This window comes from Peromyscus californicus, unplaced genomic scaffold (assembly GCF_007827085.1).
Source record: "Peromyscus californicus insignis strain IS unplaced genomic scaffold, ASM782708v3 Scaffold_12__1_contigs__length_115047231, whole genome shotgun sequence".
NCBI classification, from domain to species: Eukaryota; Metazoa; Chordata; class Mammalia; order Rodentia; family Cricetidae; genus Peromyscus; species Peromyscus californicus.
Window position 1 is genome coordinate 96781660 of NW_026294413.1, and position 20010 is coordinate 96801669.

A 20010-nucleotide genomic window follows, 5' to 3' on the forward strand; every position below is an offset into this window, starting at 1 on the left:
TCAGAACTGTCTAACATCTTCAGGTACATTCCTAATATGTGTGGGCCTCTGTGAGGCTGGAGAACAGGGTGCTGTATGAGTCCTCCTGGAGAGCATGGGCAGTTCCCATCACCTCTTCGAAGTCTTCCTAAATCACTCTTGAGCTATGGCCAGTGGTTATCAATGGGCCCAGATATGGCTGAAATAGAAGGCTTCTGGATCCCCTGTTAGTCAAGTCCTTGTTAGCCTGGGGATGCTGATGAGCCCAGTGCCTCCTCTGGAATTTCATGGGGTGGGTGGCACTGACATTCTGATGGCTTGGTGGCTGGACAGGGCCTGTTTCCTGTAGGATGCCTGCTGTCCTCATTCACGAATAAGGGAGACAGTCATGTCACCACTCTCTTCGGCCTTGATGGCTTTGTCCAGTTTTTGTGACAGCTTCTGGAGATGCTGGATTCCAGCCCCCACGGGCTCTAGGTCACTGTCAGACTCACTGGGAGAGCAGAGAGGTTCTGTGGAGGAACAGGGGCTCCGGAGGGCAGCCTCCCTCCTTAGCCGCTGACGTCGATGGACATGTAGACCCATCTGGCCAGAGAGGCGCGGATGTCCCCCGACTCTGGCATCCCGGTTGGCCCTGTACAGCCGAGTGTTCTTCTGGCTCAGACTGGGTGGTGAGGACCCTCTGTCCTTCTGGACTCCTCGTTTTTTCCTCACTTTCACCTGTGTTCCCATCAGCCACCTGGTGCCACTTTGGCAGGACTCCTGGATTCTCTGGGACATAGCACCCAAGGCGCTTTTGGCTGAGCAAGCTGAAGCCTTAAGATACTGCTGCTCTGGCTCTGGGGTTTCCAGGCGTTTCCAGGAGGGGCCAGTCCCGAGGTTGAGGCTGACGGCTCTCAGTGGCAGCCTCCTTTGGAACTGTCTGCACAGGGAGCCCAGAGGACCCATCTCCAGATGGACCTCAGCAGACCGGGTCACCGCCTTCTCTAGATGCTCCTCCTTTAGGAGTGATCGTCTGCGCATGGAGGCCGTCATGCCCTGCCACTGAGATGCCATGTGCTTGGTCCAGTCTCCTCTGCCCGCTAGATCCTTCCTGCCTGATACCCGAGACCTGAAGATCGACCCACAACCAAGATTTTATCTTGAGTATTTTGGTACATGAACTGAGAACGAGGACCAGAAGTTGACAGGATATTTTCTAGACAATGAAACTTATAAACATTGTGGTGTAACAACTCACTTAGGAGATTGTGAAAATATTAGTAACTGATAACCAGTACTTGGAGGAGAGAGAGATTAAATTAGACAATAGATACTATGTAAGACTATACTATAGTATATCACACATATGATTTTTTTTTACTTCATAGAAATGTGTTTTCAGTTGTGCATTTGTGTTTTCTGAATCAGATATAAAAGGCTGTTCTTACTGTGAGCCATGGCTCAAAAGGACAGAAAAAGCCTGCTCTTGTGTGTCCATGAGCTCTGGCTGCTCCTTTATCAAATCTTAATTATACATCAGTTATTTTGTGTGGGGCCTCAAAAACTCAGTTAACAAAATTTGTATTGGTCCTGTTATGAAGCAAAATAACTAGGAGAAAGATGTTATCTGGATCCAGTCTAGTTCAGTACCCACCTTTGATCTGAGCATCTGTAGCTATAATGAAATTATATGTATAGTACCACCCTTTTCTTTCCATGAGTCAGGCAAGTTCTCCTAGGAGCATAGGGTGGTAGACACAAAACGCCTAAGGTTCCATAGACAAAGGTCAAATAGAAAGAAGAATAATTTGATGATCTGAAGGTGAACCAAAAGCAAGGAAAGAAGAACCAAGTTCCCCTGAAACATGCAGAGCTTTGGACATGCTTCAAAGGATTTTCCTGAGGTCTCCCTCTAAAACCTTCTATTTGATAATGGAATTCCATCTGCATCCAAGGCAGGGGTCTAGAGAAGAGAAGCATACCCAGTACAGGTCTAACACTGACACTACTTGTCATTGCTGCTTAGTCAAAACAGCTTTTATTTTAAAAACTGCCCATAAACACAAAGATGGGGCTATTGCATTTATGGCTGTTCCAGGTGAGCTTAACTCTTTGGCCATAGTTAAGAAACCCAGTGATGAGCCATTGATCATTGACAGTTCTTCCTAACACTTTCAAACTGGAGCTAACAAATGGATGTCACACAAGGGATGGCCGGGGGTGGGGAGGGCTTGACAATTAACAGTAACTACTTTTCTCACAATCGGAAGGAAGTGAATTTGCAGTGGGAGATAGTAAAAAAAAAAAAAAAATGAGGAAGGAACAAAGAGAGGATGATCCAGAAACCATGTGCACCTCTTTCTCACCACACTCACATGAACAATTGTAGCCCCAAGGTCTCTCAATAAATGCCAGTAGTGTCTAAGCCTGGGTAGTCACAACCTGCCACTTTTCACACATGACATTGGCTGCTGCATTGTTATGAGGTAGCCTCAGATTGCTTTATGGTCTTCAAGATTCAATTACTTGAAGGAACAACATCTGACCAAAGAAAGAAATTTGATTACAAAATGGCATTTTCATGGGTCATTCTAGGCCCTTCAGAAACGTTTTTTCCCGGGGTTCCTTAATATGACAGGTAATTCAAGTTGGGTCTCTGCCACTCATGTGAAAACAATCATAAATCCTATTGAGTTATAGGGATCCATCCAATGCATTTCTGAAAATAAACTTGTTCAGGAGCTCAGAATGTTGTGGCAGAGCAAGCTATCAAAAGAATTACAAATAATTGGCAATACCAAGTGGCATGTAGTGTTATTTGGCTGCAACAGAGCCACTTTACACATAAAAAGCCTGGGACCCTGAGAGAATAAGTGTCATCTCTGAGGGCACTCAGATGCTGAATGGTTGAGGTAAAAGAACAGACAAGTCTATGAGACCAAGCACAGGTTTATCCCACAAAACCCACCCACACACATCTGTTCTTCCCAAGAACAGTTTCTGGGTTCCCTGTGCACATCTCACAATGTCACTTAAACCCCAAAAAAAAAAAAAAAAAAAAGATAATGCTGGCTCATTCACAGTCTCCCTGGGGAAGACAACTTTTATCTCTGTTGGTTGTGACTGGGCCCCAGGCTGCTGGCACTGTTCATAATGACTCCCAGTTAGAACCATTAGTGAGTGAGGAAGCATTTAATTTATACTGTGAGTTGGGTAGCAAACTGAATAAACCATGGCTTACTCACACGGTCCTTCCAAGGCTATGGCACCTCCAAGCCCTTCCAGTGCTCCACTTCCATCCTTCTATGTTTCCATGGAAACAGATGCCTAATGCTCTGGTAAGGTAATTTCATTTCTTACTGGATCTGTACCATGTAAAGAGGCAGCAGGCATAGTACAGATTCCAGAAAGAAGCTGAGATGGCAATTGTGATACAGAGAAGGCAGGAACAGGAATCCTAATTTAAAGAGATGATTAATTTGATGCAACGGTGGACATGCCTCTGTCTCTAAAAGAGCTAAGGGTGTGCCTCCAGCTTTCTCAAACCCAGTGTTCTGATGGGAGTGTCCTAGATCTTTAGATTTTAATTCCTCCTGCCCTTGCATCCTCTTACCCTCATGATGGTGCTGTGCTCCACTGACACACTCCTCCTGCACTGGGACCAATCGCGGTGAGGATTCTTGCACTTCATTCCCCCTTTGTTTATCAAAGGATGACACCTGGAAATGGAGCACAAGAATCCAAAAAGATGAGATCTGGAGTGGGGTGAGGCTAAACTTTCAAGGCACATTCCCATCAACATACTTTGCCCACATCCTAGGAGTTCTGTATCTCCTCAAATAGTACCACCAACTGGTAAGGGCGTTTTTAAATACAGGAGCCCATGGCAGGTCTTTCTCATTTAAATCACAGCAGTGGAACTTTAGGAGGTGGTTCTAAGGGCCAGAGTATAGAATTGAACATACACTTTTTTTGACATCTATGTCCTCCATCAACTAGTATGCTCCTCATTCAGTTGCAATACCCAGAACCTTTGTCTCCCTAGCTCTCCAACCAAAGTCACTCAGATATCACTGTCAGTTAACTTGGGCTTTTAATCTTTTCCTAAGTTTTAATAGTGGCTTGACTTACCTGAAAAATATACTTTACCTTGACCCCACCTTGCATCTCTTCTGATATGCCCAAATATTACTGCTCTAACAGCCTCCAGGACTCATTCTAATGATGACAGAGGCTTTTACTGGGACCACTTAGGAGTCTGATTGAGTCCCCAGTCTATGAGTCATGAGTCTATGATTCATGGCTACTTCTAGCTTCTCCTGGAACTGAATCCAGCTTCAGAACAGTCTAAGGAAAGGAATGTGTGCCAGTCATCTTACTAGTGCCATATTCTAATGGGGAAGGGCATAGCTGTGGCTGTAACTAGCAAAAGAGGCTACCTGAAGCAGGTACCCAGTCCTCTCTCTACTGTAAGATTTCTCTGGTTCCCTCTTGTCTTTCTTTCTTCTTTCTCTTTATAATTTTCATTTTCTTTTCATCTCTCCCCCACCGTCTCTTCTTATCTCCTTATTGCTCATGTTTTTACTTCCCTCCTTGATTTCCCTTTCCTTGGTTTCATCTCTGTCTGACAACCCTCTATTTCTGTCTTTTTCAACTCCAAGAGTGATAAGCTCTTCCCTTTGAAGGCTGTAGGAACTCTGCAGACTCCTCACCTGTTAGCTACTCTACCACCACCATTCTTATTCCCAGGAAGACAGAAGGTCATCTCCAGGGAGAAATCTGTGTTGCAGGGAACCACAGATGCACTCTGCCAAGGAAGCTAGGGGCCAGGCTCACAGCACAGCCACTAGTAACACTGCACTGCTGGACTGCCCTGGCAAGAAGGCCCCGTGCCTTGATAGATGCCTACAGGAGGAGGCTGAGGATGGAACCACACTAATTGCTTGCTTCCTTGCCTCGCTTCACCCCATCAATTACCACTTAACATTATTCTTTACAGGAACCGCCATACTGCCTCCCTTCTTCCTCTGTTTCTCTTGGTGATTGCCCTATAGCAAGAATGACTGATTACCTTCCTAAATGCAAGACTAGAGCCATTTACAATCTCCTTCCCCAAAGGCTGCAAAGAGAGCTATGATCTTGAAAGTGGTGTGTATAATTTTCTATGTGGGGACACCTACACAGTAACCACTGAGTGTGGATTGTGGCCTTCCTCCTAACATGCAATTTCAACACAGTCTTTTCTGTCTGTCTGTTGAACTGAAGTCAAAGTAAATGACTTTTAGTGGATGCTAACCAGGAGGAGCCCCAAAGATAAGAACTGCCACATCTTAGTTCAGGTAATTGAGGTAATTGACAGTGGCTTTCCTCTAGTGCCAGGGATGGCTTGCTGCAACAAGGCCCAATCTAGGGGTGAGCTCCAGCTTTGCTGACTTCGCAACCTGATCTTCGCTATCAAGAGAGAAAAATCCCCATTCATAGATAGGAACACTTAATGAGTAAAAATTAGGCAAGTCCCCAGTGAGCAAAGCCCCCTGCAACTCCCAATCCAGAAATTCACTCTAAAAGTATAGCAACAGCCCTTGATAGCAACTCTTTTAGGCCTTAAGATAATTACGGATGTATGCACATGGACAGATGTGCATACATCTGTTTCTGGGGAGATTTTAAAGGATTTTTAGCACTCAGATAAAGATTACTACAGAGCACTCTCCACTAGACTGAGAATAGATGTGGACCCTTTCTTTCTACTCTCTTCAGGCTTTTCCAGGGACATTAGGTAAGGGCCATTTTATAAAACTGCTTTCTGTCTTTTAATTATTGTCATCATATAAATTACCAGAACATTTTGAAATAAAGATATTTTGCCTTTCTGTTTCCCATCATGGGAGACCAGTAGAATGAAAATAATTGGAGAGTAGAAAGCTTATTCTTCACTCAATAAGAGAATCGTACCCATTTAGGTCTCTTCATTTTTTAAGTTTCTGAACCAAATGTTTTATGCCTCTTATAAAGGGAAAAAATAATAGAGAATTCTATAGAAATCATTTACAAGTTTATTTTGTTTGTTCCAACAGGCAGGCAGCTTACCTTCAGATGCCACAGAGAATGAGTATTTTGAGTCTTTTCCTTTGGATACTGTGAACAATTTCCAACTACAGTTATTTAGAATATGCGTGACAAGTTTTGAAAACATTGTCCTCTGAAAAAACATTTAGGTAAATGTCAAAATTCTCACCTTTAGAAGGTGTCTAACACTAGGCTCTTCAAGACAATTGAATGATAAATCACAGTAAGCCTGCCATAGAGGTTCATGTATACAGTGCTCCAAGATAAAAACAGAAAGATAAAAGGTGAGATAAAATGAGGAAGAAGGACAGAGGAAAGAAGGGTAAGAACATAAGAATGATGCCGAGAGATACAAAAGCAGGGTAGGTCACACAAAGAGAAACAGGCCTATAGTCACTGTGATGTTAACCTTGTCAACTGCACTGGGTTAAGAGATGTCTAGTGAAGTACACTTCTGAGTATGCCTGTGAGGGTATCTCCAGAGAGGAATAACATGTGTGATGGTGAGTGGTACAGAAAGGCCTAGCCTGAATGTAGACAGTGCCATCCAAATAGTTGGACAGGGGGGAGGGTTCAGAGGGCTACAGTGAATAAATGTAGAAAGAGAGAAGCCAGCCAGTGTGTGTGCCAGTTCCATTGTTCCAAGAAACTATTGCCCATGGCTGCTATTACCACATGTGAACCTCAAAGGCCAAGTTCTCCTCTAGCTTTTCAACATAGACTTACAGCAGTGACTCTTCAGGGAGCTTCCAAGACTTCAAATCATAGGCTGAGCTGCATCATGCGTTCCTGTTGTTCTGAGATATCCAGATTCTTGGACTGAGCACGTACAAGGTTCTTTACTTCTCCAGCATCCTGACAGCCATTGTTGAACTACACAGTCTAATTGCATAAACCAATATAATAAATCACCTTATGTTTACATGTGTGTTTTTATTGGTTCTGTCTCTTTGGAGGACCCTAATATGGCCACAGTAAGCCAGAGACTGGAATCATAGAGAGTTAGTTGGAGAGTCACTGGTCCTGATATAAATGAGATCATCAGAGCTTTTCAGGTTCTGAATCATCATGGGGTAAGTGTTGATAATCTTTCACAGAAGACTAAACTGACCATGAATTAGAAACATCTTAGTTTATTAACTGTTGTATGACTTTTCCTTTCGAGATTCAAATAAATGTTTATCCCAAGTAGAGAGGACACTAACAGACCAAAGGCAAGACTCCATCCAAGTCTAGCTTAGTGAACAAATGATTTGGGTGGAGGGATTAATTTCAGCAGCATGAGAGACTGAAGGTAAGCTGTGTCACTAGAATATGTCCTAGGAAGCTTATATGCAGTATAGGCCACTGAGAAATCCCATCTGCAACACAGTAAGACATAAAAAACTTGACTATTGAAGAGTCTCTTCTCAATAGTTTGCAGACTTTCTGTAATAGACAATTTAGGCCTGGATACCTAGGACCCATGGTTGGTCATAATGTAATGCAAATCATTCACATTCTTCTTGCTGACTAGTTAGCTCATCATTGCATAAAGAATCTCTGTCCTAGGCTAGCCAGATCCCAAGACTATGAATTTTCAAGGCTATCAGTTCTACTAAGTTTAAAATATTACCACCATTTACAGAGGGTTGATGGCATGGGAGTGACCCCTTTACTCAGAAATATACTTGACCAAACTTAACCTCCAGTTATGCCACATGACTGTGACTGGGAGCAGCAAGTACATAGGGTTAGGAAGATGGTTTTCTCATTGATATGTGAGGTCAGCAGCCTTCACATGTTCTGCCTCCAACATGTCACAAAACTACTCCTGAATCCATCTATGATACTCCACTGGTAGAACTCAGAGGCCATGGAGTTCTGCTGAAAAAGCAAAAGAACTCACACAGGAGGTGGATGTGCCTTAGGCTGCCCTGAAGGAGGGAAGGGATGGCTGTCTTTCAATATCCCGTGGGACACAGCTTGGGAAGCACTCTTTGGAGATTTCTAATTTACCTTAATCTTATTGCTGCTGAAAGGGTATACGGTGCTGGTTTGGTCCGTGGCGGAAGAGTCACGAGCGGAAGAGTCACGAGCCATGGTTACCAGAGTTAGAATGGACTTTATTAGAGAGAAGGAGAGAGAGAGAGAGAGAGAGAGAGAGAGAGAGAGAGAGAGAGAGAGAGAGAGAGAGAGAGAGAGAGAGAGAGAGAGAGAAAACCAGGCCAGGCAGAGAGAGAAAAAGTGACAGAGACCGAGACAGGCGCAGAGAGAGAGAGACTGAGAGAGAGCAAGGGGTGCACATCCGGCTTTGAGGTTGGGACGCAGTAGCCCGCTGATGACATAATAAGGTGCCAGATGAGACCTCGAGCTGCACATACACAGAATCCTTACAGCTGTATCCACTCTAACTCAGCCATCCATCACCATATGCCTGGCTCCTGGCTCTGTCTAAACCCTCTAACTTTACATAGAAATCTGGCTACTGACTTTAAATCATTCAAATAGGTCGTTAGGGAGCTGTCTCCAACTCCCAAACTTTGAGATGGCTCCCATTTCCCATTAACCTAGAAGATTTCTATGACATTTTCTGCCATTCCTGAGTCGTTTCTCATCAAGATATATAAATATGAACACCATCATCTTTATCTCTTCAGTCAACCCTGACCAATCTTATTGAGGTAATCAAATTTAAACAACTGCTAATGGCAATTACAATGGAATCTGAATAAAAACAATGACTGAACATGGAGCCCCTACCATACACAGAGCACTCTGCTAACCCCACACCTTAGTTCATGTTTTGTAATATACACAATAGCTGCAAAATATGGTTATTATCACTCCCACTTTATCATGTAAGGAGTTGACTTTGCATCACAAATAACAGACAGAGTATCTCATTGTTCTAAGCACATCCTTTCTGAAAGAGTCAAGGCTCATTCCCCTCTGAGTTCTTCTGTGATCTAAAAGTGTCCTGCTCACCCAATCTGCAGTTCTGGCCCAGAACTCTTTGCCCTGTCATTCAAAGGGAGCCACCCCTTCACAGGGGAAGGTGGCCTTTGCTACTTCAAAGCTCTGTGTTATGTGCAGTGAAGCAAATTTCTTATCGTTATTTTTTTGAGCCAGTTTTTTTTTCCCCATTTTTAATTATAGACTAGCGGTACTGTGTGTTCCATGAACAATCATCTTACTGACATGTTATTCTGAAGCTTGACTTCATTCACCCTGACACATGCTGGTTATGAAATACGCCACCGAATAGAGTCGTAATGAAGTGAGGCTGGGGAAAGATTAAATTGGAATCTGAACTAATGCCAGCTAAGAGACCCTGCCTCCACTTTATTATTATTATTATGTTTAATAAACAATCATTCATGCTCCTAGGAAAGGGAGACAATCAAAAGCACCACAGGGGATCCATAAAGGAAATGCTTTAAACCTTGAATAAAAACATGTTTGTTCAAACCCAGAGCTGGTCTTTTTTGACTCAAAATGAATGCAGTGAATTCTTGAGAACACAGAGGCATTGATAGGCATTACTGTGGTGCTTGAGTTTTCAGGGAGGAGGCTCAGGCACACCTCTCCTCTCTTCTTGCCAGAGTAGCTGCCTATGGGGGAGAAACTGCCTGGCTCCAATAGAGTATCTGTGCTTCCAAGCAACATGACTCCCACCTGATGGAGTGACAAGATAAGGACTCCGTGCTCTGTCTCCCAATAACTTGAAAAGACTCTAGTCATCTATGAGTCAAATGAGCAAATCCATCCAGCACTAAAGAGATTAGCTCTATGTATGAGCACCTCATAGAATAGATGTCGCCCCAACTAAAGAAGGCAGAAATAGGCTTAGACATCAAAGCAAAGTATAGCTGAAGGTTAAGCTGTTATTGTTAAATTTTTAATATACCCAAGGGAAATCGTATGTGTGGGAAGACAGTTATCTGTATGGAACACAGATAAAAAGACACTGTGAGCCACAATGTACAGATACGTTGCATTATACCCAGTGAAGGAGAGACTGGAGCCAGCTCAGGAGCACCCAGAAATTGCTCTGTCTGGGAGCCTTAACCAGACTACCCCATGCTAGATTTATACTTTCTTTTTTTCATTTTCACAATGCTGAGGATTGGACCAGGGCTTTGCACACATTAAAGAAACACCATGTCAGTTAGCTACATCTCCAGCTTCAAACTCTGAACTTTTTCCATCCATATCTGGCAGACATCGATATCCAGCAAAGTCCTAAGCAAGCTGTAGTGCATTTAAGCCAGCATGACCTGTAGAGATTTTATGATGTGACTACACACAAAGCTATGGGCAGTATATAAAATCACAATCAACTAATAACATTGCCTTTCTTCCCAGAAATGAAGGGTGAAGGTAGGTGAGCATGAGAACTGGGACAAAATAAGAAGTGTTGGGCCACCAAGATGCCTTAGTGGGTAAAGGCCCCTACAGCCAATCCTGATGATCTGAGTTCAGTCTCCAGGGTCCACATGATTAAAGGTGAGAACTGAGTTGTCCTTTGACCTCTACATACATATCATGGCACATGCATGACTACACACCCATACATATACACATGCACATGCATGTACACACACATCATACAAAGTGAGTGAATAAAAATGCAATCAAAATAAAGAACTCTCTAAAAGAAAACAAGAGAAAAGAGAATGAAACAGAACATTCTGCAAATGTAAACACCAACCCAGCCATAAAACCTTTGATCTATAATCTGTCCTGCCTGCAAAATATGCTAGGTCAATTGTGGCACAGAACTTGTGGGAGTAACCAACGAATGTCTGACTTGACTTCTAAGACCCATTTCACAAGATGGAGCCCATATCCCATACCTGACACTGCTTGGGTGGCCAAGAACCAGAGACGTAGGGTAAAACTAAGTATTACTGTTCTAATTTGTTTTAAAAACTAACAATAAATGACGTCTGATGATATTCTGCTATACTCACTGATGAGTGCCTTATTCTCCCATCATCAGCAAAGCTTCCTCCTATAGCAGATGAGAACAAATACGGGGATCCTTAGCCAGACAATGTACAGAGGCCTTGGCACACACAGCTCTAAATGGGATGTTCAATCAAATCCTTCCCCTCAGAGCCCAGGGAAACCAGTGGAAGAGGAGGCAGAAAGAGTGTAAGAGCCAGAGAGAATGGAGGACAGCAGGAGAACAAAGCCCTCTAAATAAACTGAGCAAGGCTCATGTGAACTCACAGAGATTGAAGCAGCAGGCACAGGGCCTATGGGCTCTGCACCGGATCCTTTGTGTATGTGTTATAGTTTTCAGTTTAGTCTTTTTACGTGACTCCTGAGTGTGTGAATGAGTGGGTCTCTGACTCTTGTGTGACTTTCCTTGGGCTGTTTTCCTTGTGTCGGTTTGCCTAATCCGACTTTGATGTGACGGTTTTTCTTTTATCTTACTATATTTTATTTTGGTACGTCTTGTTGTTATTGCTGAGAAGCCCATTCTTTTCTAAGGAGAGACAGAAAGAGTGTGGATCCAGATGTGAGGAGAGGGGTAGAGGGGAGGGAAACTGTAATCAGGTTACATTGTGTGAGAAAAAAATATTTTTAATAAAAGGGGGAAAAGACTGAATGGGAAAGAAAATTGTTCTTGGTGAGTTTAAATGAAAAACAAAAAGAGGACATAAAGTTGGGTGGGTAGGAAATGGGGGTGGGTCTGGGAGTTGTTGGGTAAATATAATCCAGATACATTATATGAAAATTCTTAAAGAATTGAGAGTCTTCTAAATGACCAGTTAAATCTGGGTACATTTGCTGTGTGTTCCTTCTGCCTTCTACTTCTCCTGGGAAACAGGAAGGAACTTTGATTTTAGGAGTTCCCAAAGTAACCCCTCAGGCCATATTCCATGTCAGGTTTTAAATTTTGATACACGATTATGTGATCAGGAAACTCAAGTTGAATAAAAGATAGTATACCTGTTTGTAAAAAAAAGAATTAATAAAATAAAATAACAAAAGAATCACAGTGCAATCTTCTACCTTGGGGAACAGCCCAGGTAACCTTGTAGGATAGAGCCAAAGAAATAACTAACCAGGTCATGCCCTCTTCCCTTTCTGTGATCACCTGGTGAGCTGAATAGACTGCCAGTGGAGAAGAAAGCACATTGATAAAAATCGATATAAGCCATCTTCTTGAAGCAGAGCCCTAGAGAAGGTATCTATAGAGACAAATGGAAGATGTCTAGTCTATACCATACTTATCAGAGAAACCTATCATATGCTTTAAAAGTTAATTCAACCCTCTTTTTAAATCCTGGCACTGTCATTTAGGGTCCCATGCAATTAATGATTTGCTTCACTCCTTTAGGCTTTATTTCCTCTATCAACAAAGTGATTCTAATATTATCTACATTGTAGAATTGCTGCATGAGTACCACATGAGTCCTTGTCTCACATGTGCCCCATTTACTGTTTTGGTATGCAAAGAGGTAACCTCAGGGCATCTCAACCAAGCTTCACCTTTCCACCATACCTGGAGCTCCTGCACCCCTCACTGCAGGATCCTGGCACATGGATAAACCTAGAAGCTAGAAGGAATCAAATCATATATATATATATATATATATATATATATATATATATATATATATATATATATATATATATGGATCTGCGTTTTGAAAGCCAGCAACTATATTAAAAAGATAGGTGCCTGTAATGCTAGCACTGGGGAGGTGGAGACAGGCTAATCCCTGGGGCTTGCTGGCCAGCCAGCCTACCCAAATCCCAAATCAGTGAGCTTCTAGCTTCTGTCACAGGGAATAAATTGGAGAGTAATTAAGGAAGACACCAATGTCGACCTCTAGCTTCCATGTGTATGTACACCTTCATACATACACACACACTACAAAAAATGGCTCCATTCAATGCTCAGTGGATATGCTGGAAATGGTTATTCCAAGGGTAGTCCGATCCCTAATTTTTCACAGGATTCCTTGATATTAAGAAGGGAGGATTTACCCTTTCTGCCTCCTCTGCCGCCATGGCGCCCGTGAAAAGGCTTGTGGCGAAGTGGGGCAAAAAAAAAAAAAAAAAAAGAAGAATCAGGTTTTGAAGTTCATCTTTGATTGCACCCACCCTGTAGAAGATGGAATCATGGATGCTGCCAATTTCGAGCAATTCCTCCAGGAGAGAATCAAGGTGAACGGGAAACCTGGGAATCTTGGCAGAGGGGTTGTGACCATCGAACGGAGCAAGAGCAAGATCACTGTCACTTCCGAGATGCCTTTCTCCAAAAGGTATTTGAAATATCTCACCAATAAATATTTGAAGAAGAACAATCTCCGAGACTGGCTGCATGTTGTCGCCAACAGCAAAGAGAGCTACGAGCTGCGTTACTTCCAGATCAACCAGGACGAAGAGGAGGAGGAGGATTAAGACACATTGGTCTGGAATGTTTTGTATTAATTCATAAGTAAAATTTAGGAACAAAAAAAGAAGGGAGGATTTAGATAGAAATAATATCCTTCATACACAAGGTAACTTGACATTTAGTTCTCATGCTATCCTTTGATGAATTTGGTCAGTATCACTCACTGACTGCCTGTTGGAGGTCTGAAATTTCTAGAGACTCGGCCTGAGCTGTAACACCTATCCTGAACTGACAGTTTCTGTAATAGTAATACAGCCACGATCCTGCTTGTTCAATCCTAGGAGAAGACAACCATCATTGCAGGGAGTAGGCCTCTCTTACCTGGGAGGCCTTGCCCACTTCTCCATGCCTCCCAGCTCTCACTGTTTGCCAGGACAGCCAGAGGATAAGCCTTTTCTATGGGAATTGTCAGAGATTTGCCATGAAGAACAAGTAGTATAAAGCTTAAAACATTCTGAGAGTGAACCAAGGTTTCCCTTGGGCTTCCATTTGCTTTCTAGCTCTTCATGAACAGTCACAACTTTGAAAGGGTCTGCACCTAGCATCTGATCATGGGAAAGGCCAGAACAAACTTTTCCTGAGAGCCAATCATGTGTCAAACACTAAAAAAACATGATTTTCATGGTTCATTTCATTCAGATCCTACAACAACTCTACATAGTAGGAAGCTGTCACCATTGAAAAGAAAAGACACCAAGACTCCAACATTATGCAATATGCAAAAAAAAAAAACCCAACAATTTGGTGGCAGATGCGAGGGATGAGCAGGAATCCAGCTAACTCCAAAAGCAGAACTCATTCTCAGGTTCAGAGTAAGAATGGCACTACAGATGCCTAGAAACAGCTCACTGGAGTGATGAAGGATGCTGCAGAGATGACCAAATTACAACATTTTCATTTATTCTGATCTAGATCTGTTTAGTCTTCACCTTAGCGTCACTTAATGAGAGAAAGTAGGCAGAACTATAGACTGCGGAAAGAATGAGAGAACAGGGCTACCAGGCTTTCAGAGCATGTGCAATATAGATCCATAGAATTCAGTCCCCAGGATCCTGTCAGTGGGGGAAGTATACCCACCTCATATGAATGCAACTCTACACCTGGCCTACAGCAAGCAAAGGCTGGTGAATTACATTAATGACAGGTACTGTTTAAACCTTTTTTTCCCTGTTCATTAGTGGGACATGGCTAAAAGATCACAATTGCTATTGTTCTCCATTTGTGACATGCACTATCGCTCATGTTTTTCTGCTTGCGCTTCACCCTGAATTGTAGCAAGCACTATGACTTGAGAGCTGCTTCTAGAATGAGCTCCATGCTTATGTGATGTCACTTCACTCATAAAAACCTGCACTAAGACCTGGATGCTTTGCACAACTGTCATATATCTATTTCCCAATACTATAAAATGAATTTGACTTCCATGTTTCTCTTTTCAACAGAGGCACTAGGAACCTTAGAAATGGATATTCAACTCATCAGTAATATCTTAGATTTTCTAGTGTCTCTCTAGATTCTAATACTCCACACTCCACCTACAATTCTTGATTTAAATTTTTCCTGGCCTAGGAATTTATTTTCTCACATAAAATCAATTTCATTTTTCTTAAGCTTTGTAACACAGAACAAGGAAACACTCTATAATGGCTCCATATACTGTTTTTCCCTTGTTATGTCAGTTTACTGAATTAGGTTCCAACTAACCTCTATGTTCATCTCAACATTTCAAATAACTTAGAGAATTAGACTCTGCTTTATGTTGGAAAACAGCACACTTGAGTAAGTTAAGGAATTTATTGAAGACAATCGATAAAGCCAGAGATCATTCTCTTATTAAGCTCATTTAAAGTTCCAATCTCATTGCAAGGAGCAGAGGGGAGGCAAAGAGCCTTAGGTATTCTGACTCACAGCACAAGACTCTCTCTTCTGCATTTCCTTTGCTTTACCACTTGCAGTTTTTTAGAGGATTGCATAACATTTTGGAAACAGTGACTGATGCCTGTCATTTTGAGACAAGTTTTGCAAGCTCAGCCTTTCTGGTATTGTGTTCTTAAGCATGATTGACAACTCAAAGTGAAGTGCTCCCTAGGAGTCCCCCACCTTCTCCAATGCCTCTCTTGACTAATGCTTTTACACCTGCTACACATGGAGGATGACTAAACAGAAGACACCGCTGTAGCTGGACTTCTTGGAACCGCCAGCTCCCGAATAATGAATGACACAGAGACTTCTCATTAAGTAGGAAAGCTTGGCCTTAGCTTAGGATTGCTCCTCAATAGCTCTTAAAACTTTAATTAACCCATTTATATTAATCTATGTTCTGCCACATGGCTTGTGATCTTCCCTCAGTATCATATGTCCAATTTCCTCCATCTGGCTGGTGAATCCCCCACCTCAGATTCTACCCCCCAATCCTTCTCTCTCTCTCTCCCTGGAAGTCCCGCCTATCCTCTCCTGCCTAGCAATTGGCCATTCAGGCCTTTATTAAATTAATCAGAAGGTGCCCTAGACAGGTGAAGTAAAACAGAGACATCTTCAAACAGTGTGATCAAATATCTCACAAAATACCACAGGACACCTTGACTTGAAGCCCAAGATTTCCCATGATGCTGTCAGAGCAACAGAAAGTAAAAACCTTAAGTCAACATGGCCAATGAAGACATAATATAACTCATATCCATTTTGCAAAGTGACAGGGTATATGTCTTTGGAGTTTGCATTAAGACAGATAGGACATTTAGGTTGTTTCTAATCACAATGTTGAGTTATGTTCTGGAGCTTACATCTAAAAAGCAACTCTTGCACCCAAGGTTGAGGGTCCATGGCAGAGGAGCAATTGGAAAGTTGGTAAGAGCTAGAGGAACAGGAAGTTTGCTGGGAGACTGATATTGTCTCTTAAGAATGTCAGAAGCCCTTCATTACTCCCACTCACGTCCATGTTGTTCATGTAGATCTCATCCATTTCTCTGTCATTGAGCAATCCCTGTGTCTTTCTTGGGGTCCTGTTTTCTAGGTAGCCTCCCTGGAGTTGTGAGTAGCAGTCTAGTCATCTTTGTTTTACATCTAGTATCCTCCTATGAGTGAGTACATACCATGTTTGTCTTTCTGAGTCTGGGTTACCTCACTCAGGATGATTTTTTCTAGATCCATCCATTTGCCTGCAAACCTCATGATGCCCCCAACTGGATCAGGCCCTCTGGATAAGTGAGACAGTTGATTAGCTTGATCTGTTTGGGAGGCATCCAGGCAGTGGGACCAGGTCCTATCCTCATTGCATGAGTTGGCTTTTTGAAACCTGGGGCCTATGCAGGGTCGCTTGGCTAGGCCTGGGAGGAGGGGACTGGACCTGCCTGGACTGAGTCTACCAGGTTGATCTCAGTCCTCAGGGGAGGCTTTGCCCTGGAGGAGGTGGGAATGGGAGGTGGGCTGGGGGGAAGGTGAGGGGGGCGGGAGGGGGGGAGAACAAGGGAATCTGTGGCTGATATGTAAAATTAAATTAAATTATAAAATTACAAAAAAAAAGAATGTCAGAAGCTACACTCATGAAGTCTCTTCAACACGACCTAAACATAAACTGAACAAGGATGATACCAACAAACATGATAATATAGACAGGGGAAACTCATGAGGCCTCAACACTGCACAAAGAACTACAGGCAAGTAAGGAATGCTGAGAGTAGGAGCAATCGTCTTCCCTAAGGAAGAGCACACAGTTGATTATCCAGTCTCAACTGGTCAGGCCTGAAAACAGAGGGAAAATCATGTATATACATATATAAACATATATACAAATAACATTATATAGACTAAGCAGACCATATTAACATATTCAGACACATACATCAACAATTAAAGGAAAAGAGGCCATGAACTTGAGAAAGTACAAGGAAAATACATGGAGGAATTGAAGAGAGGAAATAGAAAGTGGTAAATAATATAATTATAATCTCAAAATTAAAAATATTATATTTTAAAAGGAGATTAAACATATAAGGACAAGGCTAGTGCCATAGGTTTGTGTCTCATTCCCTACTCCAAGAATCAAAAGTACTTATTTATAAACAACTGAGAAAGACATGCCACTTTCTTAGATTGAATCAGTGTCACAGAGACCTTTCTCAAACAGGTTAGCAAGAAAATTACCATCCAGGTTTTTTTTAGAAGCCACATAGGTTAATTATAATCTATATGGATTTGCCAGAACAATCAAGCAAAAATAACCAGAAGAAAAAAGAAAAATAAGGGTAAAGTTGGTTAGAAAATAGTGGCTGCCCTTTCAGATATTAAAGATAATTATGTTTATAATTAAACAATATAGTAATGATATATGTCTTAGTTAGGGTTTCTATTTCTGTGAAGAGACACCATGACCATGGCAACTCTATTCATTTGAGGTGGCTTATATTTTCAGAGGTTTAGTCCATTTATCATCATGGTGCAACATGGTGGTGTGCAGGCAGAGGTGGTGCTGGAGAATTAGCCAAGTGTCCTATATCTTGACTTGTGGCAACAGGAAGAAGTCTGTCTCATTCGGCATGGCTAGAGCATATATGAGACCTCAAAGCTTGCCTCCATAATGACACACTTCTTCCAACAAGACCACACCTCATAATAGTGCCATCCCCTTTGGGGCCATTTTCTTTCAAACCACCACATTCCATTCTCTGGCTCCCAAAGGCTTGTAGCCATATCATAATGCAAAAAATGCATTCACTCTAACTTCAAAAGTCCCCATGGTCTATAAAAGTCTCAAACTTATTTAAAAGCCTAAAGTTCTAAGTCTCTTTTGAAATTCATGAGATTAACTGTAATCTCCTCTAAAATCAAAATCAAAAAACAGATCAAATACTTTCAACATATAATGGTACCAGATATACATTACCATTCCAAATGTAAGGAAGGGAGCATAGTGAGGAAATACTGGACCAAAGCAAGACCCAAAATCAACAGGGCAAACTCCAAACTCTGCATCTCCATGTCTGATTTCCATCTCCTTTCAGCTTTGTTGACTGCAACACACTTCTTTCTCTTGGGCTGGATCCACCCGCTGTTAGCAGTTTTCCTCAGCAGATATTCCACAGCACTGGCATCTCCAGCATCTTAAGGTCTCCAAAGTAATCCGGGCTTCAGCTTCATAGCTTCATGCAGTGGCCCCTCTAGGCCACCATGCAGGGGAACCTCAACACATGCCTGGCCTCAGAGGCTTTCCTTAGTTACAGAAACAAATTCCATAGCTCCTTTCCTCTATCCTCATTACCAGAACCACGTGGCCAAAACTAACAAGTTCTGCTGCTTACTGGGGCTGGAACATGGCCCCCTCATTCAATTATATCTTTATCAACTTTCTGGTTTTGATGGTTTCCTTCATTGCCTAAGATTAGCTGTTCTGAAATTTGCTCTGTAGACCAGGCTGGCCTCAAACTCAGAGATCTGCGAGCTTCAGCTGTCTGGGTGCTGGGACTAAAGGCCTGCACCACCACCCTTCCTAAGTTTTCTTTAATTCCTTTTCATACGTTGGAAACTTAACTGGGTTGTATTTTGCCCTGATGTTATCACTCTTTTTATTTCATTTCTTAATCTGTTTATCTCCTTGAACACAGGACTTATCTCCATTCCACTTCCTGGTGCTCCTTCTCTCCTCAAATTTTATGTTTTGTAGTTTACTCTGCTCAGCTTGTTCTTTTTCATTATAAATCTGTATAAGGGTGACCAATAATAACCGCACAACAGAGACAGAGTCAATACTAGGCTGTCTCAGGATTTCCTCTGCCAATGGATTTATTCCAAATCTCTTCACTTTAGTCTCAGACAGAGTCTTTGGACAAGGACAAAAAGCAGCCACCTTCTTCACCAAAATATCACAAGAATGATCTCCAGGCCACCCACATATTAATACATCTCCTCTGGAATCTCTTGATCCAGGCACCCACAGTTCAGCAAATCACACTCAGCACAACTGTCTTCCATGTTCCTATTAGGATGGCCAATTAAGCAGTACTTACAGCATTCAACTGCTTTTCTAATCAACAGTCTCAAGGTCCATATCCCTTAAAACAAAAACATGGTCAGGCCTCACAACAATACCCTAGTCCCTGGTACCAACTTCTAGTCAAGGTTTCTATCACTGTAAAGAGTCACCATGACCACAGCAACTCTTACAAAGAAAAAATGTTCAACTGGGGTGGCTTACATTTTTCAGAGGTTCAGTCCATTATCATCATGGTGCAACATGGTCGCATGAAGCAGACAGCGCTGGAGAAGTAGCCAAGTGTCCTACATCTTGACATGCAGGCAACAGGAAGTTGTCTGTCTCACTGAGCATGGTGTGAACGTATATGAGACCTTAAAGCCCACCTCCACAGTGACATACTCCCTCCAATAAGATCACATCTACTCCAAAAAGGCCTCTTCTCCTATTAGTGCCACATCCAATAGTGCCCATTTTCTTTAAAACCACCACAACATATAACTAACTGTACATATCAGTGTAAATAGAAAATCTAGAAACAAACTGAATTTTATATAAATTTTGTGTAGACTAAAGGCAGTAACTCAAATAAGAGAGAAAGATAAATTAATGA

At 42.2% G+C, this 20010-nt stretch overlaps 1 protein-coding gene and 1 pseudogene across 1 annotated transcript; one reads left to right on the top strand and one right to left on the bottom strand.

The window, feature by feature from the left end:
* Nucleotides 1-240: 240 nt before the first annotated feature.
* Nucleotides 241-1079, bottom strand: LOC128108048 (protein PIMREG-like). Its single transcript, XM_052734369.1, has one exon. The coding sequence runs from the start codon at nucleotides 1033-1035 to the stop codon at nucleotides 343-345; it is 693 nt and encodes a 230-aa protein (XP_052590329.1). The 5' UTR covers nucleotides 1036-1079; the 3' UTR covers nucleotides 241-342.
* An 11960-nt stretch (nucleotides 1080-13039) lies between these two features.
* LOC128108049 (60S ribosomal protein L22-like) lies at nucleotides 13040-13434 on the top strand (annotated as a pseudogene).
* The last annotated feature ends 6576 nt before the right edge of the window (nucleotides 13435-20010 follow it).

Bases quoted from the DNA above. Each gene is read 5' to 3' on its own strand.
- LOC128108048 (XM_052734369.1), bottom strand. From the start codon at position 1,035: ATGGCATCTCAGTGGCAGGGCATGACGGCCTCCATGCGCAGACGATCA.